The sequence below is a fragment of the Drosophila erecta genome, unplaced genomic scaffold (assembly GCF_003286155.1).
Source record: "Drosophila erecta strain 14021-0224.00,06,07 unplaced genomic scaffold, DereRS2 tig00000021-arrow-pilon, whole genome shotgun sequence".
NCBI classification, from domain to species: domain Eukaryota; kingdom Metazoa; phylum Arthropoda; class Insecta; order Diptera; family Drosophilidae; genus Drosophila; species Drosophila erecta.
Genome location: NW_020825198.1, coordinates 22,780,071 through 22,806,006, shown reverse-complemented (window position 1 = coordinate 22,806,006; position 25,936 = coordinate 22,780,071). Strand labels below are relative to the sequence as shown.

The 25,936-nt window shown below is 43.4% G+C and overlaps 8 protein-coding genes across 16 annotated transcripts; 4 read left to right on the top strand and 4 right to left on the bottom strand.

Moving 5' to 3' along the window:
* Window positions 1–78: 78 nt before the first annotated feature.
* Window positions 79–1,598, bottom strand: LOC6544262 (putative methyltransferase NSUN6). 3 transcript variants are annotated; one of them, XM_026977006.1, is made up of 3 exons: window positions 1,540–1,598; window positions 1,439–1,458; window positions 79–1,350 (listed from the first exon to the last, which is right to left on the bottom strand). In XM_026977006.1, the coding sequence occupies exon 3, from the start codon at window positions 1,171–1,173 to the stop codon at window positions 97–99; it is 1,077 nt and encodes a 358-aa protein (XP_026832807.1). In that variant the 5' UTR covers window positions 1,174–1,350; window positions 1,439–1,458; window positions 1,540–1,598; the 3' UTR covers window positions 79–96. The 3 variants fall into 3 exon arrangements, with proteins under 3 accessions (XP_026832807.1, XP_001973776.1, XP_026832806.1); XM_001973740.3 differs by having other exon boundaries at window positions 1,439–1,598; XM_026977005.1 differs by lacking the exon at window positions 1,439–1,458.
* LOC6544260 (ADP-ribosylation factor 1) lies at window positions 1,566–5,348 on the top strand. 4 transcript variants are annotated; one of them, XM_015157436.2, is made up of 5 exons: window positions 1,566–1,755; window positions 3,650–3,958; window positions 4,023–4,132; window positions 4,327–4,452; window positions 4,560–5,348. In XM_015157436.2, the coding sequence occupies exons 2-5, from the start codon at window positions 3,811–3,813 to the stop codon at window positions 4,722–4,724; spliced, it is 549 nt and encodes a 182-aa protein (XP_015012922.1). In that variant the 5' UTR covers window positions 1,566–1,755; window positions 3,650–3,810; the 3' UTR covers window positions 4,725–5,348. The 4 variants fall into 4 exon arrangements, with proteins under 4 accessions (XP_015012922.1, XP_015012921.1, XP_001973775.1 ...); XM_015157435.2 differs by having other exon boundaries at window positions 1,738–1,888; XM_001973739.3 differs by lacking the exon at window positions 1,566–1,755 and adding an exon at window positions 2,080–2,366.
* Window positions 5,349–5,516: 168 nt separating this feature from the next.
* On the top strand, window positions 5,517–6,390 carry LOC6544259 (ER membrane protein complex subunit 4). Its single transcript, XM_001973738.3, has 3 exons — window positions 5,517–5,695; window positions 5,755–5,884; window positions 5,937–6,390. Exons 1-3 carry the CDS (start codon window positions 5,640–5,642, stop codon window positions 6,249–6,251), a joined length of 501 nt encoding a protein of 166 aa, XP_001973774.1. The 5' UTR covers window positions 5,517–5,639; the 3' UTR covers window positions 6,252–6,390.
* LOC6544258 lies at window positions 6,238–8,265 on the bottom strand. Of its 4 annotated transcripts, none has more exons than XM_015158702.2 (4): window positions 7,840–8,265; window positions 6,879–6,932; window positions 6,744–6,826; window positions 6,238–6,391 (listed from the first exon to the last, which is right to left on the bottom strand). In XM_015158702.2, exons 1-4 carry the CDS (start codon window positions 7,852–7,854, stop codon window positions 6,328–6,330), a joined length of 216 nt encoding a protein of 71 aa, XP_015014188.1. In that variant the 5' UTR covers window positions 7,855–8,265; the 3' UTR covers window positions 6,238–6,327. The 4 variants fall into 4 exon arrangements, with proteins under 4 accessions (XP_015014188.1, XP_026832870.1, XP_015014189.1 ...); XM_026977069.1 differs by lacking the exon at window positions 7,840–8,265 and adding an exon at window positions 7,031–7,613 and having other exon boundaries at window positions 6,732–6,826; XM_015158703.2 differs by lacking the exon at window positions 7,840–8,265 and adding an exon at window positions 7,031–7,591.
* Window positions 8,266–8,450: 185 nt separating this feature from the next.
* Window positions 8,451–8,868, bottom strand: LOC6544257 (single-pass membrane and coiled-coil domain-containing protein 4 homolog). The gene has a single exon (XM_001973736.3). The coding sequence runs from the start codon at window positions 8,729–8,731 to the stop codon at window positions 8,555–8,557; it is 177 nt and encodes a 58-aa protein (XP_001973772.1). The 5' UTR covers window positions 8,732–8,868; the 3' UTR covers window positions 8,451–8,554.
* Window positions 8,869–14,977: 6,109 nt separating this feature from the next.
* LOC6544172 lies at window positions 14,978–15,682 on the bottom strand. The gene has a single exon (XM_001973735.3). The coding sequence runs from the start codon at window positions 15,658–15,660 to the stop codon at window positions 15,223–15,225; it is 438 nt and encodes a 145-aa protein (XP_001973771.1). The 5' UTR covers window positions 15,661–15,682; the 3' UTR covers window positions 14,978–15,222.
* A 4,430-nt stretch (window positions 15,683–20,112) lies between these two features.
* Window positions 20,113–21,660, top strand: LOC6544171. Its single transcript, XM_001973734.3, has 3 exons — window positions 20,113–20,485; window positions 20,544–20,729; window positions 20,778–21,660. Exons 1-3 carry the CDS (start codon window positions 20,282–20,284, stop codon window positions 21,456–21,458), a joined length of 1,071 nt encoding a protein of 356 aa, XP_001973770.1. The 5' UTR covers window positions 20,113–20,281; the 3' UTR covers window positions 21,459–21,660.
* Window positions 21,661–22,499: 839 nt separating this feature from the next.
* Window positions 22,500–23,722, top strand: LOC6544170. Its single transcript, XM_001973733.3, is given in 3 exon segments — window positions 22,500–23,256; window positions 23,288–23,342; window positions 23,345–23,722. Coding segments are annotated over 3 exon segments (930 nt in total). The 5' UTR covers window positions 22,500–22,747; the 3' UTR covers window positions 23,711–23,722.
* The last annotated feature ends 2,214 nt before the right edge of the window (window positions 23,723–25,936 follow it).

Here is a 25,936-nt window from a genome sequence, read left to right as displayed (position 1 = left end):
ATATCACTCATAAGCCGGCTTACTTTTGCAAATCAAAACGAATATTTAAATTATCGAGCCCAATAAACAACAGAATTTCAGTGAAGTTTAATTTATTTATAACTTTTTCTGAAACTTGGCAATAAAAAAGCCCACGGTGTCTGCACTTGCTCCGTTCGGCCCGAAGCGTTGCAACAGACGGGATTTACATTTCTCGAAACCGGGAAGCGGAAGTCCGGAACCACCCCAGCGGGGAGTGGCATCTGTTAGGTGTAGCTCGGAAAATTTTTCCAGCGCCCAGGCTACAAGACATTCGCACTCATCCTCTGTAACGGTGCACGTGCTATACACGAGGATGCCGCCAGGACGAAGGAGCTGCACTGCCTGTTCAAATAGCCGGCGCTGAATATTGGGATATGACGACAAGATCTTGGCCTGTTTAATGCTGCAGGACAACTGTGGCCGGTTGCCAAGACCACTGCAGGGCGCATCGAGCAAGATTCGGTCAAAGCTTGCACATGGAAACGGAGGGCCAGTGAATTCTCCAATAGGTGCAGAAGGAGCGTCCGGTGCCACTGCCTTGGTGGAGTCAAAAACATGCGTCTTAATGCTCTTGTAGTTCCCCAATTTGGGCAGCATGCTGCGGACGCGACTTGCCGAATTGTCTAGGGCCACCACAGATCCCCAATCACCCATCAACTCGGCTATGTGGCTCGTTTTGTTACCCGGAGCAGCACACATGTCCAGTATCCGCTCGCCGGGCTGCGGATCTAGGACGCGGACGCACACAATAGAAGGCAGGTTCTGCAACAGGCCGTCTTCGCAGCTTAGATCCCCCAGCGAGGGCACTCCGCTGACGTTGGACTGCATTTCCACGGCCACTCCAGAGGCGGGCTTGTCCGCGTTGTTGAACAGCTGATACCGCTGCATTAACACCTTGCCCGTACCCAGGAAAACCTTATTCGGGCTTTCGTATCGCTTGACTGCCCCGCGCTTACATTTTCCATCCAGATCTGCATAGACATTGACGAGTTCTCCCTCGGTGCAAGACTCCATAGCCAGAACACCGGGGGCATATATGTGGGCACCTCGCAGTAGTGCTGCTCCGCAGTTAGTGTCCACCATTATCTCCTTGAGCTCGGAGTCGGCATGGGCTTTGGTAAGCTGTGACTCTAGCGGATCAATGCACAACATCTCGGGTAGGTTTGGCAAGCAGTAAACCCTTGGAGATTTTATACCATAGCGAGCGGCGAGTTTTTCTTCTACTTTTTTCCGGAAGGCGTCAACGGAACACCGAAGAGTGTTCACCCTGTACGTGGTGACTTTAGGAGTGAGGCACAGCCATTCCAGCAGCGGAGCAAGTGCAGCCGACTTGACAAAACCAGGAATCAACAGTTAATAAAATTTGAAAGCCAAATTTCCTTACAAATACGGATTTACGCTTATGGAAAGTACATACATTCACTTTAAGGATATCGGCTTCCAGCAGCGGATTTCCCAAAAATGGTGTTTTAGGGTAAAACATATAAATAGATCGTACATTAACTTAGTTCAAATCACCTGGATAGTAAACTGTTTCGATTCTTCATAGTGCGGCAATGATGAATCGATTAATCCTAATCGTTGGCAACTCTGGCCGAGGTGGCGGAGAAGAGACGTGGCAGCATTTCCCTAGTTTTCACCACGGGACAATGTTGCGCAATATTGCCATCCCATTCTAGCTCATGGGCCGACAGGCCCTGCGCTGCGCACATCTCTATCGGCAACGTTTATTTGGTGAGTTTGCAGTTTTTTCAACAGCAAGTGTATTCTCGGTCGAGTTTTATTTTGCTCTGTGATTTAAGACATTTCCAAGCAGAAGTTTTTAAAATTTCCGCTCCTACCCGTGTGCATTTGATTCAAGTAGTTGGTGCGTATGTGTTTTCAGTCTAAATAAGGGGTGGTATGTGAGGGCGGAGGTACTTTTTCTTGATTTTAAGAACATCCGCAGTAATGTAGAAAATGTTGGTGTGTGTGTGTTTAGTGTAGGCTATCCACACACTCACGCAGCGTACGCGGCTGTGGTGAGTAGTGGAAATATTAGTATTGGAAGCCGCCCGAATTTATCGTCGGTGCTTTGTTTATGGCATTTTCGTATGAGGACACAAGAACGATCTCTTTTGATCACCAACGCCGTCTGGAATAAAATAACATGGTCAAATTATATAATTCGCAAAAATTTGCCAACTCTGCTTAACAGAGAACAGTGACTTGTGCTCATCGACTATCGGTAGCGCTATCGATACATTCTCCCCATTATCTTTCTATTCGCAATTCGGTGTGTGGTGTGTTTGGCAGCAGAGAAAATTCAATCAAAGAAAAGTCCACGAAAAACGGCAGATTAAACGGTAAATGGACGTGTAAAGTGTTTTTGAACAAAAAGAATCTCAGTAAAATGAAGGCCGAGTAACTTCGGACGGTTCTTTAAAAAGCAAGGGACGGCGGCCGCCTCATTTCACCAACCCAGAAGAAAAAAGCGTACGTCACTCACACAGACGCAGGCGACCACGTATAAAGTTCAAAGTTGTCCGATCCCGATCCAAACCCAATTAAAAGTGGGCTTAGTCGCGAAATGTCTGGACATGAGTCTTGGGCTGATGAAACACTCATCTTCGAACAGTGACGTCGGCGGCTTCCTTTTAAGCTGGAATTAAAGGCAGCAAAGGCAGGGCGGCTCAACGCAGTTGGCAACCCTGGCCCCTGCGGGTGTGTGCGTGAGTGTGCGATGGTGGGCTGCTGCCCCGCTTCCCTCCGCTCCAAATTAAAAGCTGCTACGTGTAGTTTTCGATTTCGGCTGCTGCCAAGCCAACTATCGTCAGCTGGCATCAGCCTCTTCTCAGTAACGTAGAGCACCTATCTTTGCGCACTACCGGAAGGCTGCAGAAGTCTTTGGATTGTTCGGTTCTATATAAATGGTTTTTTGGGTATTGTATTTTGGGGTGCTGTCAAACGAAAGGTTTCCGTATGTTTCGCTAGCAACGCTTAGCCCTTTTCTGTTTGGGCGAAACGGGCTTACTTATGGATTCCTCAATTTAAACGTGAATTGCGTAGCCATCGGCTGCGGCCTGCTCGATTGCAGAGCTCAGCGGCAGCGGTGACTCATTGTAGATTTCGGCAAGCTTTCCCTCCGCCCAGCAAGTTCGCCGAAAACTGCAAGATACTTCACCTCTGGCCTTATCATTCACGCACTTTTCAGCCCGCAAGTATCTTGCATACTAGGAGTAAAGTGGGCGGAGGAAGTTGGGTGGGCGGCGCCGAGCGCCGACAGAGCCGTCATCGTTCTACACTGAAAATCGATATCTTATCAGCAGCCGCTAGCGGGGCACACACTAAAAGCAAGCGACTTGTGTTTTATACATGCTCCCTTTGGCGTTATTAATAAGTGTGCAATTAATTACATAAAGAAATTAACTGATTTTCGCACACTGACACATTGAAAACGTCTTCATTACAATAAACGAAAACAAATTTCGTTAGCAATTAGGCTCTTCCGGTTTTTGTTATGACTCAGAGTGGCTAACATCATCACAAAAGTGAGCCAAACAAGTTAGTTTCAGTCTTCTAGGCTAGTCAGAACACCCTGCCACGAAAAATGACCTTCTACATCTGTACATTTTTAAACTCTTTACAGATTCTCCCAGTCCATGCACACAAGTCCGCAGTTTGCATATTCTGATCGGTATTGCAACTCGGATTTGAACTTGTCATAATTCCAGCCAGCAGACAGCGAGCAGACCAACCTGAGATCCAACTTCCTAAGACTACTGAGCATCCGAAAGACAAACAGCAGCCATGGGAAACGTATTCGCGAACTTGTTCAAAGGCCTATTCGGCAAAAAGGAAATGAGGATATTGATGGTCGGTTTGGATGCCGCTGGTAAAACCACAATTCTGTACAAACTCAAATTAGGCGAAATTGTTACAACGATACCTACCATTGGTAAGTATCTCAGTCCCTCTAATGTCTCTTTCCCATATCAAACATCTTATGGTTCTCCCCCTAGGTTTCAATGTGGAGACTGTAGAATACAAGAATATTAGCTTTACAGTGTGGGATGTGGGCGGCCAAGACAAAATTCGTCCCCTGTGGAGGCACTACTTCCAGAATACACAAGTAAGAGTGATTTCAGCTATTCCCCTGATTCCAGGCAATTCTACATGATGTTAATAACTTGTAATGATTATCCACTGTGATTATTCAAAGTTTATTTTGTTTCAAGACGGGACTGACTCTATTACCTTAGATATCTAAGGTCTACGATTCAAGCCAGGACAATAGAAGTAAAGTTTTCATCTGAATTGTTTCAGGGTCTTATCTTCGTCGTGGACAGTAATGACCGAGAGCGTATCGGGGAGGCGAGAGAAGAGTTGATGCGCATGCTGGCAGAGGACGAGCTGAGGGATGCAGTCTTACTAATCTTCGCAAACAAACAGGTAGGTCCAAGGGATGTCGTTATCAGAGTTGGATTCTTTTGCCAGTTGCTTGGCCCTTATAATGCTATACTAATATTGCACCTCTCTCTTTTCTGGGATCATTTTAGGATCTGCCAAATGCAATGAATGCGGCCGAAATCACCGACAAGCTCGGCTTGCACTCACTCAGAAACCGCAACTGGTACATCCAGGCGACGTGTGCAACTAGCGGCGATGGGCTTTACGAGGGACTCGACTGGCTGTCCAACCAATTGAAGAACGCTAATCGCTAATTAAACACTAAAACTAAAGCAACAATATGAATACAACTAACTCTGATTTCAAGCAAGCCGAAGCATCTAACCAGCATCCAAAACCACAGAAAGAGTGGCTGAAGAACACCCAGCGGTAAACGGTGGAAATCGACATCAGAAGGAGTTATCACAAAACAGCAGCGGCACCAACACCAACAACAAGAGCAGCAAATCTTCGCATAACTTAAAGGGCTCCTTATGTCCGTATTTCCAAACAAGAAACTGAAATTGTTTATTGAATTGCAGAAACATAACTTTTCAAGCAGCATATAAAAAACGCTATAATTTAATTTAAATTCGTATACATAATTATTGGATGTTTAAAACGAGTAAAAGAAAAGCCCAACCAATCACACGAGAAAGGAAACTATAGTATATGGTATAAAAATGTCTTTTTTAAGTTATTTTTGTCCTCTCCCTCCCCCTCATCAAAATATATATTTCTTTTTAATTTTATAAATATAAAAGTAATATTAATGAGAAAAAAACTGTAATTGTAATTGCTCTTTAAAATACAACAAATACCATTTTAATTTTTAACCCTTCTGTTTCTTGTTGTCGCTTGGCCACGCAAAATCCATTAAAACTTACGCATATACATAAGACCATATTAAAAAGGAAAGTACTACTTAAAAGGTAATTTGAAATAAAATTTAAATATTAATGAAAACTTCTGCTCTGCTTAAAATTTTTGCAAATGCGTTTTAAAAAGACCGCGCAAAATCGTATTTGTCTATCGATACCCTGGTGCCATTCACAATAGTTTCCTATCGAACTGTCCAGCAGTGCTCGAATTTCGGAATTTAACGTTGAACAACACTAAGCGACCAATTATCGGAAAAAGTCATTTCATTTTGTAAATTAGCAAAAGATTAAATAAAAGGAAAGCACAGCATGTCGGCCAAACAAAATTCCAAGAAGTTCAAGTGGGCGCTGGACTTTACCGGGAGGTAAGGATTGCTAGCAAGTTCTTACCTCAAGTTTTTACCTCATTTGCTTTTTTCTGCAGCAAAAACGCGGATATTCCTTCGCCGCTGGGCTACAATCCATCTGCCCTGGTGAACCAGAGCGAGGTGGTGCGCGACCAGCGTCTGGTCATCAAGAAGTCCTGGGACCTTGCTCTGGGACCTCTTAAAAACGTGAGTAACAGTCGCTTGTAAAGACCTACGGATAACCTTTGGATTCACTTAGATTCCCATGAACCTCTTCATCATGTACATGTCCGGAAACTCGATATCCATTTTTCCCATCATGATGGTCGGCATGATGCTAATCCGGCCTATCAAGGCCATCTTCACCACTCAGGTGACTTCCAAAATGGCGGAGGGAGCCCAGGGAACTGGCCAGCGCATCGTCTACTTCCTGGGCAACCTAGCAAACGTGGCCTTGGCCCTCTACAAGTGCCACAGCATGGGTCTACTACCCACCCACGCCTCCGATTGGTTGGCTTTTGTCCAACCTCAGACTCGCTTGGAGTACTACGGCGGAGGAGTTTCGTTTGTCTAGTTTTACACGTATATCTTCTCTTTATTTGATCATAGATAAATTTGTTTAAACTAAAAATATGGACTTATTTCGCCAGTCAGTCGTCTAGTATCTTCTTGGCCTCCTTTTTGATGTCATCCACTAGTTTCTCGCCGGCCGATCTGTTAAAGGAAATATTAAAATATTTTATATACCGAAAGAACTGCAAAGTCGGGGTCTTTAATTCTATTTAAGCTCCTGGCAACGAGTTTTGATAGTTAGCTAGAAAAGCCATCATTCAATCGCAGTGGAAATAAATTGTTTGGATGAATACGGCGTACAACAATTAAAAACCACCACTGATGACAACTGCACCCGCTTTTTTTCATAATTTTTGCGCAAAAAATTTCAGGTTAAGATGACAAGATTTAGCTTCAGATTTTTATACAATTTAAGTTACAAAGGTCTCTCTATGACTTATTTGAATTTAGTGACGGTAACGTAATCCTTGCACAAAACTACCAAGGCTGTTACTTGTTCTTGGTTTGATCCACTAGTTCCTTGAGTTTCTCGTTGAAACGCTGGATCAGTTTCTGGGGATCATCCACTCGGGGGACCTAAAAAACGACCGAATTATAAGAAACATCAAATTCGGGCCAGGATGCTTACCTCATAGTTCTGTGAGACATAGATACCCGTATAAACCCCGGCGCCAAAGGTTAACTGAAATAGGGAAAGGAGGATTATTAGAGTGCGTCGTGAATAAATTCAGGTGTTCCGAGGTGTAAATCTTCTTGGAGATGCGGACTTCGCATGCTAACCGTGGAAAAACATAGCACTCGTTTAAAAGTCCAAAAGCGTTTTTTGCGACAGCACGGCAAGGGCTCGCGAATTTCCGGGGGGCAAGTTTTCGCAGAGCGACTCTGCGTGCCAGTTTTGAGCCTCAAAACCTGCGCCCCAAGTCCCAGCAGTTTCATTTTAACTTCAGGTCGATATAAACGATCAATTTGGTGAGGCTTGTGTTTATTTTCGAAGAGTCCGGATCTGTTTACTCCTGGCTTGAGTGGTCGGACTCGACATGATTTCCAAGGAGGAGTTGATTATTTGATTTTTGTGGATATATGAGTTTGGGAGGCCTTATATAACCTTGAGCCACAAGTCAATTATGTATCCAACCAGCGCACACTGGTAAGCAAACTCAAATAAAGGGGTTGATAATTCGAAATTCAGCAAATTTTTGAATCTATTTGACTGGTGTTTTGGTGCACTTTCTACCATATTACCAATCCAATTTTGCTTTGTCTGAGCAAGAATATTTTCAAATATTGATAGTGCTTAAAATCTTCTTAAGCCTGTAAGACATTGGGACGATACTTTTAAACACTTTCAAATATATTTTATTTTTGCATTTATTTAATCAAATAATTTGTTTTCATTTTGATTCACATTGTCCCACTGTGCAGAAGAGCGTCATCGACGCAAAAAGCAGCGCAACCACAAAAACACAACAGCAAAATTTGTATCTCGTCTATGTTCTGCATACCTTCAGATACTTTGAGGTGTGCAGTATTTCATACTTGTGAAACAGAAGCTTGAAAACACCAGGAAGCCGGGAAACCGGAAAACTTACCAGAAACTTGAGCATTGTCGAAAAGTTGAAGGAGCCCTTGTCACCCGCAGCCGCCAGCGTGAGAGTCTTAGCGAGAGTGAGAACGAGAAAAAGAAACGTCAAACGACAGCAGCTGACTGGCCCACTGCGATTTCTGTGTGTGGTGGTTAGGTAATCGTGTTTGGCGACTCTGATAACGTTGCAGTCCCTTTTCAGCACTCCCTTTCGAGCACTGAACTTTCACTTCAGTGATGTGTACATATGTTTGTATGTATGAACAATTATTATTTTGCGGACACCGACGGCGAGTTTCTCGGTGGACAGGTGTAAGTGAAACTGAAGCAAGGGCAACGCGATTAAAAGCTAAACGCTAAACGGCCAAAAATAAAACGTGTTCGTGGATGGCACTGCCTTCTCTGGTATATGTACCCATTTACATATTGAAGTGGCTCTGTTAGGGTTTTTACCGATTCCCCTTTTTGATTTAGCCGCCAAAGCTGCAGGCGGTTTTCAACACTGCCAACGCCCGCAGGTCGAATACAGTTAGTCCCCAATTCCCAAATTCCCAAGAACTGCAGTTGTCAGCAGAGTGTTGTTCGTGTCATGGAAGATTCCCCTAATAAAGTAGACTCTTTGGATGGACGAACTCTGATTTTATTGTACTATAAAAGCTATGTGCCCTTACAACGATTCAATTGCACTGCCCGCGACTATGAAATACATCTTTATGACTACATTAGGCGAAGACCGCAGGGCGGGTCTTCAGATAGACGAACAGCACCAGGAAGACCGCCAAAACTCCGAGCGCCGGCAGCACCACGGTGCGGATTTTGGCCTGGCTCTCCAGGTTGTCCAGTTTGCGCTCCTTCTTCTGCTTGCGCGTCTCCTTCACCTTTCCCTTCAGCTGGCGCATCTTAATCTCTGATAGTTTTTGCGATAGTTCTTTTAAACTGCTGACGTGAGAGTCGACGAAATGCGTGTGCGTGGAGCAACAAGTTGTTTCTGGTTTGGTTACGAGCAGGCAGCTTTTGACTGCCTACAGTGTGGCTTATTATTTCATGCAGTTTCTAGTCGGGTACTCTGCAGTTATTCAAAAATACCAAATACCAAAGATTTACACTAGTTTTCTATCGATATCTAAAAAGAGTAGATAAGCAAAATACATAGATGCTTACATTAAGGTAACTCGAGCTATTGCATTTCGTCATCTGTTTATTGTTTCCAAAAACATATGTTTTGCTCCATATATAGCCATGACAAAGAAACCAATCTTTCAAAACAAACTGTTTAATCGATAATAATGTATTTACCTGCCTTGGCACTAATTATTATTTTAAAGTCATCAGAAATTATAAATTTCTATTAATCATTGTATACATATGTATGCATATAGTCGCCAATGCTAATACTGTAACCATGTATGTACATACATACATATGTATATCGAGATGACGACGAACACAGAAAGGGAGATCTATGTTATCCATTGGCATTGGCTTGGGGTCGAATGTTATCACCAACCCCACCCTGTACTCCTCTCCTTGTTCTCGGAATTCTCACTGGCCTTGTTCCCGATCCAATTTAAAAATCCAACTGGCGGGCATTGCCACGGCATTGGTATTGCTAGCGGCAAAATTCTGCAGCCAGCCAAAGTGTTGTCCGTCCAGGGCCAGATATTAAATTGTAACCCCAAAACCAGTTGTTTAGGTAGTGGACTTAGACAAAAACTGTCAGTACAGCAATAATTCCTTCTAGCCGCTAATCATACCATATAAAATTCCATTATGCTCAGTAATTTATAATAAAAATATATAAAAAGTTAATGCTCGTTTGTTTTATGTATGTTTTTTTTATTCAAATCAAAAAATAGCGATACATTTTTTTAATGGGGGCACAATATATTGTAGGCTACAATTGTAGGCATTTGAGCATTTTGTGAAGGATAAAAAAAACTGTTTTGGTAGTCAAACAACAAACCTAATAAAATAATAATCATTTTTAATATCTAATTTTTTATTTAAACTACTCAGTTTTTTTTTTTTGGTGAAAACTCGAATTATATACGGGTAAAATTACACAAAGAAAAATAGATATCGAGGCCAAGCCCTACCTCAAAAAAAAAACTGTTTAAAAGGTCGAAATTATCACATATGAGCCCCAACCACTATTCGAACCGCTTGTTTTTTGCGCAGTGAGCGATATTCAGCAGACGATATTTTAAGTATTTTCTGAAGGATAATTATATCCGTTACACGTAGAGTAAAAGGGTATACTACATTCGTTGAAAACTATGTAACAGGCAGAAGGAAGCGTTTTCGACTATAACAAGTATATATATTATTGATCAGGATCAATAGCCGAGTCGATCTGGCCATGTCCGTCTGGCAGTCTGTATGTCCGTTCGTATGAACATCGATTTCTCATAAACTATTTAGTTGAACTTAGGCATCAAGACTCCAGACACAGACGCAGAGCAAGCTTGTTAAATGATGTTGCTACGCCCACAAACCTTCCAAAACTGACACGCCCACACTTTTGAAATATGTTTAAACATTTTGTTGCTTTTTTATTAGTCTTGTAAATTTATACCAATTTTGCCAAAAAAATACCACGACCAAACTTTTGGAAAATTTAAAATTCTTTTTTCATTTTATTATTTTTTCTTTCACTCCTGCCGATATTCTAGAAAAGCTTCCACAAGCTGTGTAACGGGAATCTGATAGTCGGGGAACACGACTATAGCATTCTCTCTCGTTTTACTTGTATACTATTAATTTGTAATAAATATACTAAATATTTTAAAAACTTCATGGACACAAACAAATTATTTTGGTAATAAATAAATTGTAAAAAAATGTAATAATTTGTATTTCTTAAACTATTGATTATTAAAAATTACTATTTATAAAATAAATGCAAATTTGAAACCTGTTTATTTCAAAATTTATTTCTTAAAGTTGACGTGCGTATATAAACAGCTGAGAATTACTGCCTTCAAATATATTTTCCACGTCGCAAGCTGAATACTCTAGCGATATTTATTCTAGTATTAAGTAATTTACGAAATTTAATATGTATAATTATGCTGTATTCGTATAATTTGTGTGTCAATAATTAACTTCATTTGACAATACAAAATAGAGTTTATAGATTTATGTAAAGTGTTAGAACCTGTAAAGTGAAGGTCTTATTTTATTTTTAAAATTACAATACATATGTACATCGGCATACGTGTGCACACATACAGTGGTCGACTGACGCTGTACGCGTACAAGAGAGGGGCCTGCTCTCTCTCTCTCGCTTTTGAACAATAATTTGAGCCAGTACTATACATTTACACTGATGCATCGAGAATCGCATTTTTGATTATACCGGTATTAACGATGCATCGGTTTGCTAAAACATCGGTCGGTTAATATTAAAACATTTTGTATTTGTGTTTGGTGTTAATGTGACGACATTACATTGCCATGCCAACGGTAAGTATATAACATACATACATATATGTACATAATTTCACGTATTGCAATTAAAAAATCTATTTATTCCATACTAACTACAATGACCAGCTTTTGCAGGAAATTCTTCAGCGTGTATACCAAAGTTGTCAAGTGCAACATGTACGCCAAACAGTGAGGGCCAAAAACCCAAAAAATAAACGAAGCACTAGTATATATAATTACTAAAGAGGTTCAACCGTTTTCAATTGTGGACAACCCAGGGTTTAATAAGGACGGTTGTGCCGCGCTACAAAATACTCTAAATAATACTAGCCAACTATTACAAACTATTACAAAAAGGGTGACATAAAAGGCACAAATTAAGGAAGTGTGCAAGTCACCCCTTAAGGTGTCTCCTTTTAATCGTCAAAATTTTTAAAATTTTTTTATTTTAAACGTATTGTTTAGGTGTCAATTCACGTTTTAAGAAATTACATTTTTATTTCAAAAATTAAATCGATGCAGAATCCGATTGCCAACGACAACAATAAAATCGAAAACCTCCCAGAAACAACCAAATCTAATTTTTTGTTGAGATGATTCCGAATCTCCTAATTCCATTAGTAATGAAAAATACCGCTAAGAAAGCATCAGTTTTTATATTATAATTTTATAATTTTTTTAAATTAATAAAAATATTTAATAGAATTATATTGTTAAAATTTTTAAACGCATTAAAAAAAAAATTGAAACAAGAGAATCGAGTTCACCGATTATCGGATACCCTTTACTCAGCTAGTGGAAGTGCAAACGAGAAATTTCAAAATTTTCTGAAAAAATTTATTTTGGAGAAAAAATAATAAAATGGAAAATAACTTCAGGACAACATTTTTTAAAAGTTGGGGGCGTGATAATTTTTGGGGGGTTTGTGGGCGTTGGAGTGGGCTTGGCAGAAAGTTTTGTGGTAAATCTGTAGAAATTTAGAAGATACATATATTGAAAAGTGAAGAAATTTCGAAACATTTTTCAAAATTTTAAGCGTGACAGTTTTGTGCGGTTTGTGGGCAACATTTGGAAACAAATGAAACAAATCTTCTCTGGAAGATGCGTGCTTAATCTCAACATTTGCTTTTGTAGTTTTGTAGTTTGTAGAGTTTTAGATGAAAGCATAGGAGTTAGTGCGCACTATAAGTGCAGAACTTTTCAAAATATTCAGAGCTTTTTAAAACATGAAAGTTTTAAGAAAACCTTAATTCATAAGTTAAACCCCAACATCATTGCTTTAGAAGCAAGTTTTATTAAATGGTCTTGCGAGTGAACATTGTAACAGAAACACTTTACGCTACAATAAGTACAAAATAAATATTGTTACTAAGGAAATGCATCTGACTGTATTTATTGCCGCAGGCGAAACTCTGCGGAACTCTTATATATGTATACACTAAAAATTAAAGTATGCTGTGGGTTGTCCGATCATAACAATACACCAATGGCAAGGAAACACCACTTTGAAAAAATGAAACGTTTCAGGACAAAAAGCGGTGAAAGTGTATGTAATAACGTAAAAATTGTATGTCGGCCATCGATGTGGGCTTGGTGGAACTGGGCATTAAAAAAAATATTACAATATTCTTGCAGCGAGTAACAAAAAATTTGCTGAAATTGACGTTCCGTTTAAATATTATTTCCATCGTTTGTCACGCTTCAAAGAAAATGCGCAAGACGGCTAATAAATATTTTAAAAAGGCAATCCGATTTTTGAAAGTGGGTTTATTTAGTCAAATGTAAAGTCAATATTACTTAGAATTAAAAATTAAGTTATACATATAAGTTATGTATAAGTTATGTATAAGTTATGTATAAGTTATGTATAAGTTATGTATAAGTTATGTATAAGTTATGTATAAGTTATGTACATATATCTTATTGATTGTTTGTCATAGCTTCTGTTCTTCCGAACTTACACGTTTACGCCAAGCACGCAAGCCCTTGCGATCAGGAATTAGACTTAGCGCGTGGCAATTTTGCTTTGAATAGGCCCTAAGCGACCGCTGGCAGGGCGCTGCGGAAGACCTAACCCATATTTTCCCCAACTGGCCGCCGCCCCTTTAAGCCCTTTAACTACGCCCGAGGTCGCGAAACCAGATACGCCAGCAACTGTTGCACCTTCACCTCTGAATGCGATTTCGAAAATGTTTGAGCAGTTCGCAATAGCCCCAGGGGTCGGGACTCTGCCACGCAGTCACTGCTTGGGCTTCTGCCGCCAATGCTGGACACTATGGACATGGTGGACATTGTGTACCATGTGGACACCGGACGTGCCGGACACGCTGGCTGCTGCACACTTGATGAAGCAATAACAATGCAGACCGCTGGCCGGCAACCGTGGCCGCGTGGCCAATCAGTCGGGAGGCACTGCCAAGTTTGTGCATCGGTAATGAAGCCTCGTCGGCCATCGCACATTTCGGCATCTAATTTTGCCCATTACCATAAACGGCAACCCGATCAGTTTGGACACGGATTATTGGCAACTATTTAGCCGGGCCCCTGAAGGCCCAGACCTGCCAGTCCGGGCGAGTCCTCACGTTACACACAGATTGGCCTCAATGCGCACGCGGCTGTCCGAAAGTCGTGTTCCCCGCCAGGTCCAATCTGGGTTTCCTGGTTCTGGGCCTGTTCGTTAGCTCGCTGGCCAGGCCGCTGATTGGCCAGGCCGTCGTCCGTCCTCCCGGTCCGCCTGTCCGTCCTTGGGACCGGGAGACCAACTCTTACCTAAACTCCTTGTTTTGATTGCCAAGTCGTAAAATGATGGATTAGCGAGTTGGGATTTACTTCTTGTTACGGTCATAATAGATTATCGTTGCTCACTCATTGTCAGAGCTGCCCCTCCCGTTTGGCCAGCGGCCAGAATTGTTGTCGTCGGAAGATTTGGCATTTTGACGAAGCTGGTTTCACCATATGGCCTCCGATCGCACTGTGCGAATGGCCAAACGCACAATTAAATGCAGCTACCTCTGGCAACTGGGAGGTAATTTGAGTGGCAGCAAGTCCTTTTGCACAAACAAGCTAGGATCGAAATTAAATTGTAATATGCAATGCCATTCTAACCGTTGGACTTATCTTAAATGCGCAGGGTTGTATAGGCACGCGAGTAACCAGTTGACTCATTCTATAAAACTCCGATGTGGAAAGATATACCGCCCAACATATAAGCAACGGAAACGGGAAATGATTCACTTATTTATCACTACCATCTATTTATATTTATATATTTAAATATTTAAATATAAATATTTATATTTATAATTTATAACATTTATATTTATGTATAACACCATCTATCACTAAAAATTTCATTAAGTCCACAATTCAGATGTTCTCGTAACAGTTAGTTGTTTTATTTGGGTTCAAATAGTGTTTTTACAAAATGGCCTGGCAAATAACAAATACATAATTTGTAATTTATTTAATTAATTATTTTATTCAGTATTCTTTGTAAGAATTTTAGACCATAAGCGATATATTATGACATTAAACAAAAACACCTTGGGGTTTCCTGGTTCTGGGTGAAAAACTGGTGACGCCCGCACAACTATTCTACACTTTTATGAATAAAATTTGGTTGGCAAAAGTAAAATAAAAGAAAATTGAAACACTTTTAGTAGTGTTTGTGGTCAGATCGGGCATTGGCGATCTTCAGAAACAAACTGGCAGAAATTCGGCGTCTTTAGATCTGCAAGCGTAATTCGAATTCTCGCTATTTTAGTTTCAGATATTTTGGACAGAAGCACAAGTGACTTCGCTGATCAACAATATATTCTTTATAGGGTGGGAAAAATCCGTAACTGTTATGACTTTCTTTGTTGCAAATAAAAATAAAATATAATGGCTTCCCTTTTTTGCCTAATATAGTTTAATACAGTTACCTAAAGTTAATGTACTCTGTATCTGAATCTGTTCATGCTTATCCAAAATAGGCTTGGTAGAACTGGGGAGCGTGTGCATATGGTGCCGGCTGTTGTGGCCCTCCGATGAGTTTGGCGAAAGTGGCTGGCTGGACGAAGCCCACGGCTCCGGCCGGATAGTATGCGATGGTGGGAGTCACCGGCAGTGCTGGCCCTGGAGCAGGATTCAGGCGTGGCACAGGAACTGCCTTGGGTTGGGTCACCTCAACCTCCTCGGCGGCGTCGTCCAGATCCTCCTGCGCCTCACTGTTGGCTACCAGGCGAGCGGACTTCGGTTGCTGGAAGGTTGCCGGTAGGCCAAACTGTCTAGATGGCTTGAAGCCGGCTGCTGGATACAAGGCCCCATTTCGCTGCGTGGCCACACCCACATCCGCCCGCACGAGACCGAGGAGAAGGAGTCCGGCGAGAAGACAGACAACCGTCGAGCTGAGTGCCATTGCGATGAATATGTAGCGCTGGGGCGGCGGGCCCAATTTTATACAAACTGATTAAGATTCGTACAGTGCGTCCCACCGAAAACAGTGTTGACATTGACCCAGAAGCAAAGCTCGAATAATGCACCTTTGCATCAATATGCAGCCAATGTTCTAATGCTCACCCGATTGCGGTTGTCATTAGACTCGTTCATTTTCCAGTGCCCAGGGGCCAGTAGCCAGTGACCAGTGGCCAGTGGTCAGTAGCCAGGTGATTATGCAGATCGAGGAGGTAGCAGTTCAGTCACGTCCGCGCGCGACACCGTAAATTAAGCCATCTGCTCCGGCGTGCGGATGGGATGGGGCACTTGACTTAGTGCACAAATCGCTCCGTGCGGCTTGCCGGTGGAAAATTGTTTTAGATCGCATGGTCCGGATCACCGGTCGCTAATCAATACAAAGCGCCTTCATTTGGCCCCATGCCAGGAGGACACTCCTCCGGACCATGTCGCATAAATCCGCCATAAGTTAGACCCTCCTCCAGCGAACGGCGATGAAAAATGCACCATAAATCCCCGCAAAATGGCGGCCACTGGCTGCTCGAGTTGTCTAGCCCAATATTTACAGCAATTTCAATAAAAATGCGGCGGTTAATTGATGTAATTAATTTATTAAATTACATTTGCCACTTTTTGCCGCCGCCTGCCGCCTGCTGCCTGCTGCCTGCTGCCTGCTGCCTGCATGCCGGTTTTCACCATCTTGGTGCCCATCCCGTCCCCGTCCCCGTGCCCGTCCACGTCCCGACTCAACGGGAGGCTTCCACAAACGGACAGAAGTTGGTAGTTGGCAGTCAGTTTATGGGCCAGAGAAACTGCGTTTGGGCCGAGAAAACGAGACATGTGGCGTTATTAGCATGTGCTGGCCAGCCGGGGAAACTGTACTTCGTTTCGATTAACGTTCTGCCATTGTTAATTGGCGAAACTCGCAACCATCTGCAGCTCGAAATTGGTTTTCCAGAGCATTCCCATGCGTCATCTCGGCTATGATGGGTGCGAATTTGTGGCCAATTCCAATCGGGCTCGCGTGCACCAGCTTCCAAGTCGCATACAGGAATCGGAACGCCGACCAATGCGATTTACATAATTCACGTGACTTGTATTTGGTCAAATAAGTGCTTTTCATCCATCTAATATATTTTAGTCAATAAGAAAAATGTTTGAAAAGCTCTTCTCGGAAATGCAGCAGATTTCACATCCATGCGAAAACTGGTCGTCATATTTCAAGGCAATCGGAGGCCACTCCAGCGTCACGCATGCGTCTGTGCCCCAGCTTCATGTTCAGGCTTCTGCCCAAGCTCATCCCATCCGCATCTCCGTTCCGATTTGTGTGGATGCCGCAGCTCTGAATTGATGCGCCCCCTGCACTCACAATTAATATTCGGCCTGGCCAAGGAGAAGCTGGCAGTTGGAAGCTGGTAGCTGGTAGCCGGGCCAGAGATTTCTCTAATGCCCGCCCGGTTTTCAGGCGCTATCACTTGATTTATTTTCCTTTTTAGTGTCTCTTATTTTATGATTTATGCAGCCACCATTCGAGCGCAGCTCGCGGGCCGTAGTATTGTGCCCTCCACTGTGCGGCACTGGGCTCGCGGTGATCATCCCATTGCACCACATCGCCGGCTGCCTGCACTTGTGCTGCCCGTCACGTTCCTGGCCGACGACGATCTGCTGACTCAGGATGCCCATCTCGCCGCAAATGGCCAAGCAGGCAAGTGGACAAGTGGACAAGTGGGCAAGTGGACAAGTGGGCAAGTGGCAGAAATAGACAAAGGCGGCGTTAACGACAATTGCGCACTAATTATCGCCTCTCGCGATGCACAGGGGATCGGGACTGGGAGTGGGACTCTGAAAGGCATTCCTGGCGGGCGTGAATTGAATTCCCTGCATGACGGCCGCGACGATGCTGATGGAGATGAATGGTCTGCTCGAGGATTGCCACCTGTCCGGTGTTCGATCCACCGCGACCAGTGACCAGGTAACTACTTCATTTAGAAGCGAATGCCTTCCATCGCGCTGCAGTCGGCCGGGTCGCGGTTTGATTTATGGCGCTGGAAATTAAAGTTGCGCACACTTCTGCGTGAGTTGCAGGAATGCAGCTCCCTCATTAGCCGGACAATGCGTCGCTATTTGGGTTAGGTACAGGGAGATTTGCCCGTCATGCTGGCCAACGGGTCCAGCGGGTCAACGCGGAAGCGCTGCGCTAGGATAATTGCACTGGTTCAGGTCGAGACCCATCCAGCAACCATTCAAAATAGTTGACAAATAGCGCCCGAGAAGCGGTGCCAGCATCCAAAACATACATAAATGGCACAGTGTAAGGTGTCAGTCATCACCACTGACACTGACAACTATCAACGCACAAGACCACACAAGTCCGAGCTCCGATTCCAAGCCCGAGCACTAATAGGGGATACGGGATAGGGGATAGAAGACCCGTCTTCTGAAACAAGCTTGGAACACGCATCTTTTCAATTAGCTCACATGCAACGGGTGGTTGCGACTGGAAGTCTAAGGAAAATGCATGTGCACGTACATGGCTCAATAGCTGCGTTCCCCTACTCACCGAAGCTCCGGATTGGATTAGGCCCAATGCAAATCAGCTGCCATTCCGATTTGCCCGCCACTGGGAGAGGGCCAGTCCTAATTAGCCACTTCCCAGAAGATCAATGAAGCATTGTCTTGCCACGTGTCCTTCGACGGTGGTGTGTTAACTGGAGTGTGCCTTGTCACTTGAGACCCAAAGCGGACTCGTTCCTTCTTTCCGGTGGGTGCCACATCATTTGCATTCGGCTGTTGCGGTTACTCAACAGGGCGTGGATCTGTTTAGTGTCGGTTGCAGTTGCTCTTTTCAGCCTTTGCCGCCTTTGAATTGAGTTTGAACTTGAATTTTATATGCCGCAGAGACACAAGTTCAAGAGGCGTAGGCGTCACTAGAATCTGCATGCTCAAGGATTAAGTAGGATCGGGTGTATATATTATCCTATAGGTTGGGAAGACTTCCTTACTTCTACGTGCTACACTTCAACGAGTCTTGTATATATAAATATTATACTGTATAGTAAATATGCTGTATAAATATATAGATGTATATAGAAACATGTATTTATGTTGTTGAAGTATCTTAAGACGAGTTAATGTTTCCATTTTGACATAGTTTTTAATAATTAATTAGGTCTGGTTCGCCTTTGTTCAGGAATGGCGAAAAACTATTTAAGTGCGTTGCTTTCTTTAAATGCTTCGATCACTGTTTTTTGAGCACTTGCTTTATGGAACTCAACTTAGCCTTAGTCCATTAACCTCGGCCAAACCCCGATTCTTCACCCAGATTCGAGGTTTCCATGAAATTTAGTGGCATGGGAAAAGACGCTCAGACTTTCCACAAAATAATTTCTCCTTATTTTAACTGCATTAGATTGGCAAGTTCATGACACCACGTGGGCAACACAGCAACACAGCAACATAGCAACACTGCAACACAGCAACACTTGGCGACAGCGCGACAAGTTTTCGGGTTTTGGCTCAAGCTGGTGCTACGGCAACATGTTGCTGCGTTGCCCGATATCAAATTTCAAGTTCGGATGGCCAATTGGCGATCCAAACGAGACCGAGCGAAGAGATGCGATGCCAAGTAAAATGAAAAGCCCCTTGTGAAAAACCAAGCCACCGATCTCTAATAGTTTGCAGTCTGCAAAATATATGTATTTCAACACTTGTCCAGAGAACTCATATCTAAAAAAGATGAAGGGACAATAAGGACTGCTTGTGTCCTTGACCTTTCCAGAAAAGCCGGTTGACTCCAGGTTGAGGACACTAAATAGACTCTCGAACAGACTTGGATTGGATTGCGCGTACTTTGGAGATACAAGTATGTAACGAAAAACAAGATTTTGGGCTAATCATACTGTATATTCCCTTTTCCCAAAAAATATTCCGAGGTGTTTTCATAAACCATAAAAGTTTTAGCGAACGATACATCGCAGCTTAAATAAGAACTGGATTAGCCGAGGAGCGAGTATCTGATAGTCGAAGTGATCAAGTATCAAGTTACGCGGCCTGCGTAGGGGTAGGACATAGGTTACACCTCAGCAAAGACTGTTGCATGCCACACAAGAAACGGTTTCATCAAGCAAACCATCACATGGGAGGTTGGCAGCAAGTAGCACTTATCATTTATAAGGAAGAAACAGCAGCGCAGCAATCGCAGCGAATTTAATGGACTGTAATTACGCCTGGCAGTGGTACTGGGAGCTGGAGTTGCTTGTCTGCTGAACGCTATAGAAAATTAAGACCTAAATTTGCGTGTGCAAAATTTACGACGTGTTTACGATGCCTCAAATTATTGGTTACGCTAATGCGTTACAGAAACGCGAAGTTAATTTCCGCTCTCTGTGCTTCAGGACTGGTTATCACGATCCCAGCCGCGGCTACACCTCTTTCTACTTCGATGAATGAAAGGAAGGAGACTCTGTGTCAACTGTCAGAGCCAGAGATTTCGAGTCAAGTATTTCAGCAAGAATTTACGTATTTAAAATTTGCAGTGATAGGTTTCTACTTATCCAAGCGTTGGTAATTTGCAAATTTTCGGTTGAATGGATCTGGAACGTGAACTGCCCACCGACGACGCCTCCATGGAGCTGAGTGTGCCCGAATCGTGGGATGATCTGAGATCGTCCGACAGCCTGCTTACCCTGCAAGAGAGTGGCAGCAAAGAGACGATAAGACCATCCGGGTATGAGTTAGCTGATCCATCTGAGCTTAGCGCGGACGAAATTCACCTGGGTCTTCTAGTGGAGGTTTGTATAGCCACAACGGCCCCTTGGCTCGATAGTTAATGGAAATCTGTCCCCGCAGAAGGGTTTGATTGACATTCACTCATTGGACGATCCCTCAAACGAGGACCTTACAGAGGACTATCCGAGTCTTCTGTCCAGGTCGGCGGATCGTGGTGGAATTGCTGACATAGTCAGGGAAATGCGAAACGAATTCATGAACAAGCTGACCTCTAAGGCTAAGAGCTTCAAGGATGTCCTGATAAAGGTAAGAGTTTCTGGCGGCATTTCCTATTCCTCAATGCTACATTTCCAGAGAGGCCTGATGGACCCGGAGGACGAAAATCCTGTTCTGCAGAATCACGCAGCATCTGAGAATAAAGGAGAGACCGAAGATAACTCTCAGACTCCAGGGCGTGAGAATAGCGGGGGCCAACCTAAGAAGCCAGCTCCGGGGGAAGGCGACGTCAATCGAAATGGTGAAATCGCCCAGATCATAAATGAAATCAATCAGTTTACTTCTGGCATGGAGAGCGATCCAAACACTGCGGACTGGGCCAGTTTCCGGGTAAACCTGCTGAAAATACACAAGTACTATGTTAATGAGCCGAAAGAAAAAGACCAAGAACGACCAATCAGCAAATTCGGCACTGTCAAGATTTCAGAATCGTCATACATCAACGAGCCGTTGGAAGACCTCAGCAGTCGGGCCAAGTATCTCCGTAAGAATATCCGAGGTCTCGAATGCAGGATGCTAACCCTGGACCACTCTGTGGATGACTTTAGCGACAAGTTGAGTCGCAGCTCGGTAACCAAGGAGCAAGTGCAGCGGGAAATGAAGGCGATTGCACTGGTGCGCGATGACATCGGACGACGCCTTAGCCAGATGGAAGTGGAATTTCGCAGGGCCAAGGAGCAATTATTTGAACGGGGCAGGAACGCAAAAATCCAAAGCAATCTCGCTGTTTTAAGCAATAGCCCTGATTGTGACGCATGATTGTTATGGTTTGTATGAGAGTGAGCTACTGATTATTACCACTAAATCGGGTTAAGAAAATGTTTCGGAGTAATACCAATAAGTATTATTTAAATACAGTAGCTGGCCGACAAGCATTTGGTACGTGAAATTGATTAGTTTTGAATAGACCGATACATATGTTTTATAACCATACTTGTATAATAAAATATGAAAAATTGTATACGAGTATACCGACAACTTTTTTGTCTGACGTAATAATAATGTAGTTTAGTGACAAAGAAAAATAAAATACAAAATATATCTAACATTTTTCATATTGACACCTTTTCTAGCGAGTAAGCGTGACCAAAATGTTTTTGTAGATATTTGCAATGAAAATTATAAAATATACAAAAACAAAACATTTTTCAAAAGTGTGGGCGTGGCAGTTTTTGGAGATCTTTTCTAGAATTTACATTAACATTCTAGCCTTTGTAGTTCCCGAACAAGAATATATGGTGTTATAGGGTTGAAAAACCGCTTCCTTCTACATTTTACATTCTTTTAAACGAATCTAGTGTACTCTTTTACACTACTAGTAATGTGTATATGTAATTACTGTTAGTCGAAGAAACAGAATTTGTGGTTCCATTTTTTAAACTGAGCTATCTATTAAAATGTACCTCAATGTTTTTCTTTGACGACGAGTCATGTATGAAAGTTTTTGAAAATGAAATTATAATTTCACAAATTTGAATATTTTTTGAAAGTTTTGTAAAATATTTTCCACACAGTAACCGAGAATGTTCAGTAACGTAATTAAAGTACATAGCATTTTTAGTGATAAGAATACATACTGTTTTGTAATTTCATCATCCTCATTTCTACTTCTTGCGAAACATCAAAAGTGTCACTTTATAACTTTAAATTAATAAAAAATAAATTAAATTAATAAATAATTACCATGATCAATGACGCTAGAAAATCGTGTGCAATAAGTGAAATTGCTGCAAAGTGGCGATCGTTTGAAATCTAGTAAAGTTCTTAGTTCCTAGCCATTACCCTGATCCCCATTAAGCTGATTAACCGGTATCTGATAGCCGCATCACTAAAATTTTTGTGTTTGTATAAATGTAACAAATCGACCCAGGAAGTCGATTCCTTTTATAGTTAGGCGCTAGGGTAGGCTCTGTTTTTAAGATTAGTTCCAAATTTTTGTCCATAAAGCAGCTCCAACACCTTCAATTTTTCGGGAAATGTCCTTTGTGTGGCGTCCATAATGTGGCGCAGGCGCATCCACAACTTTGTGCGAGACATTCTTGTGTCAGATGGTCCTCCGAAGCTTACGACGCGGCTTTACATCTTGCCTGAGGGAAACAGGCGGCACTTGGAAAATGTGGAAAATGCACACCGAGGAGTGTGCCAATACCGGCGGCATATTACGGCAGCTGGAGCAGACCGCTCTGCTGTCAGCGCGGAGCGAGTCAATGACCTGGCTGACGCCGTGCAATTGTCTGCCCATCTGGAGCCGGCGGCTGCGCCGCAACGTGGAGGGCTGTCAGCGGCAGTGCGACGCTGCTCGGAGCCAGAACTTCGACGTGGAGGTGGCGGGACGACTCTGGTCGCTGTGGGGCGGTCTGCATCCGAGGGCTCCTTGGTTCGACGGGAAGGTGCGTGGGCGTCAAACGCTGGGGTGCTGCGTGGTGGCCTGTTGTGTGGCCAGTGCATTCCGCCACCTTGGCGAGTGGAGCGGCAAGCTGCTGGACGCCATAGTGGTTAACGGAGACCGCTACTACCGCGCCAGCGTGGAGCAGAGCGAGCGTTGGGACCTGCACCTGTGTGTGGACGATATGTGCAGCGAGTGCGAGTTCCAGGACCTACGATTCCTGGTGCAAACTGAGTTGGTGGCCTTCGGTCACCTCTATAGCTCCCCAGCCAGCACCGAAATGAGCTTGCTGGAGGGCCTCACCTACTTCTTCACGCGCTTCCAGTGTGGCGTCCTGGAGTGCCGGGAACGGCACTTCTGCTTCGGGCACAGCTCCAGCCGCGATGGAGGCTACTTCCTGTTCGACTGTTCCGCGTGGGCCGAACCCCTTTTCCCGGACGACATGGGCGCCTCCTACGTGCTGCTGGCCAAGCAGCTGCAGATGCTACTCTACTGCGTGGTGGTCACGCTCAATGTGCGGCGCCGAAATGTCGAGTTCCGGCTGTACAACGTGGACGTGGCCCGAATGCCCGGCGATGCCCGAAGATGCAGTTGCAATTCTGCAGCGCAAAAATGGAGTACCTAAGTCATTTGACACGGAATACCAATAGCAATTTTGATTTATTATACCCCCGCTGACAGTATTATCATCTGGAAAGTTTACCAAGACACCAGTATATAACAGCAACCTTAAAAAATGCATTAGGATGTTGGTTTCTAGACTCGTTTGTAGTAACTCGAACTTACAGAATACTAAGGGAATACTAAGGGAACCTCCTGCAACTCCAGAGATTTCTCCACGCCCCACTGTGGGGCCGGCCAAGCAACCAACTGACTCAGAAAACCAGTTCCGTTTCAAAACCAAAACAAAAGAGTTTCTCGTTCTCTTTTTGCCAGTCGCGGAAAGTTAAAAATAAAAAACAAATAATAAATAAAAGTAAAACCTGTCCACTACGCAAATATGCAAAACATTGCACGGAAACTGTGAATCAGGCTGAGAAGTACGAGAGCGAAAATAAACATAAACAAGCAAATAAGGCAGGAATGGCACGAACAGTGAGGCAAATAAAACAAAACTGCATTCCGAAAACTCAGTCAAATGCGAAAACGCCAGTGAGGCGGCGCGCAGCACGAGACAACTCAGAACTTCTAAAAAGGGCAGCTCGACCAAGTGGAATGAGAGAGGCAGAGAGGCAGAGTGAGCGAAAATCGACCAAAACGAAATCCGGTTTCGTTTTCAACCAGCACGAACGGAACGGAACGGTTCGGAAGAGGAAGAGGAAACGGCCACAGGACGGGAGCGGGGACGTCCCTTTGTTGTGTGGCCTTTCTTATGTATTTATTGCATCGTTTTTGCTTTTCGCTGATGCAGAAAGTGCAGGGGAAGTGGGAGTGAGCTAGCCGAAGCAAAATCCCCTGCCAGGATGGATTGCCCGGGAGACGAACTTGAAATTTAGATTTCGAGAGCAGCCGCCAGCGATGCAGGCAGGCGCAGCGCAGTGGGCAGTGGGCAGCGAAGAGCGCAATTCGGGGAGCTCTCTCTTGCAGCACAAGGGGAGCCGTGCAGAAGTGTTGGTGAGAGCAGGAGAGTGTGGGCATGGAGAGTTTTATCGATTTTCGTTGCTTTTCAGGCTGGCACAAAATCGCATGCGATTTTTCTGTAGAGTTAGAATTCGTGGCTGCCTTGACATTTGGCTCGTGGGCTGCCAAGATAGATAAATAGATAAACGGCTATAGATAACTGGACTAATCCCAAAAGCATCTGCCTATTTGAAATTATCGCTCGGTGCAAACCATTCCTATCGGAACTGAAATGTTCGAAAGCCCCAGTCATAACTTCAAACTGCAAATGGCAAGCCATCAAAGTTCGAGGTCATTGCATCATGAGACACCACTCTCACCGCTCTTCATTGGGTGGCTAAAAAAAAGCCAAGTTAAAATTAGCAAACGAAGTAAAGGTACATAAATGGCTTAAAAGTGAAATCCGTAAAAACGAACTGGAGCCAAATGCGAGCAGCAAAAGGCCATTGCAGTTGCGCGCCGCTTAGGTAGTTGGGGCTTCTAAATGTAGTGGGAATGGGGGGTAGCGGGAAGTGGGAGGAGGGGACCGGGAATGACAAAAAAGGCGACACGCCGCCACAAAAAATGTTTAGCACTAAACTTCATTAAAGATATACGAGGTTCGCCAAGGCAAGATACAAGATCATGAACAAGGATTTTGCGGGATTTTACCTAATAGAAAGCCAAAGATATCGATGCTATAATCCAAGGAAGATGGAATGTGATCGAGGTTTGAAACTCCGAGATATATTTGTTCTTTCACGCCCACTATAATGCCCACCAAACACCCAAAACTGTCACGCCCACACTTTGAAAAGTTTTTAAATTTATTTATTAATTTAAATTTTTTTTCCAATTTATCTTGAAATTTTTCGTTCGCACTTCCACAAGTAACAGGTATCTGATAGTCGGGAAACTCGACTATAGCGTCGAATTTATAGCCTTTTACCCTACAAGCAATGGGTGGAGATTTTTGAAATGCTAATTTGAATGTTCTGTAAAATTAATTTCTGTATAAATCTAAAAATACATCAAATTCAGCCTGTCACTCCTATCACGAATTTGCGGGTTTCGGTTGGATCTCGCATTTCTTTGGGAGATTAGATATCCGCTTCGGATGACGCGTGTCCTCAAGCTGATCTCTGGCGGCCTTGCTAAGCGTGTGCTCCCAGATGGTCTATCTGAACACTACGGTGTCCAGTTTCTGGAAATGCTCAGCGATAGCATTGAGACGATTCCTAACCATCATCCG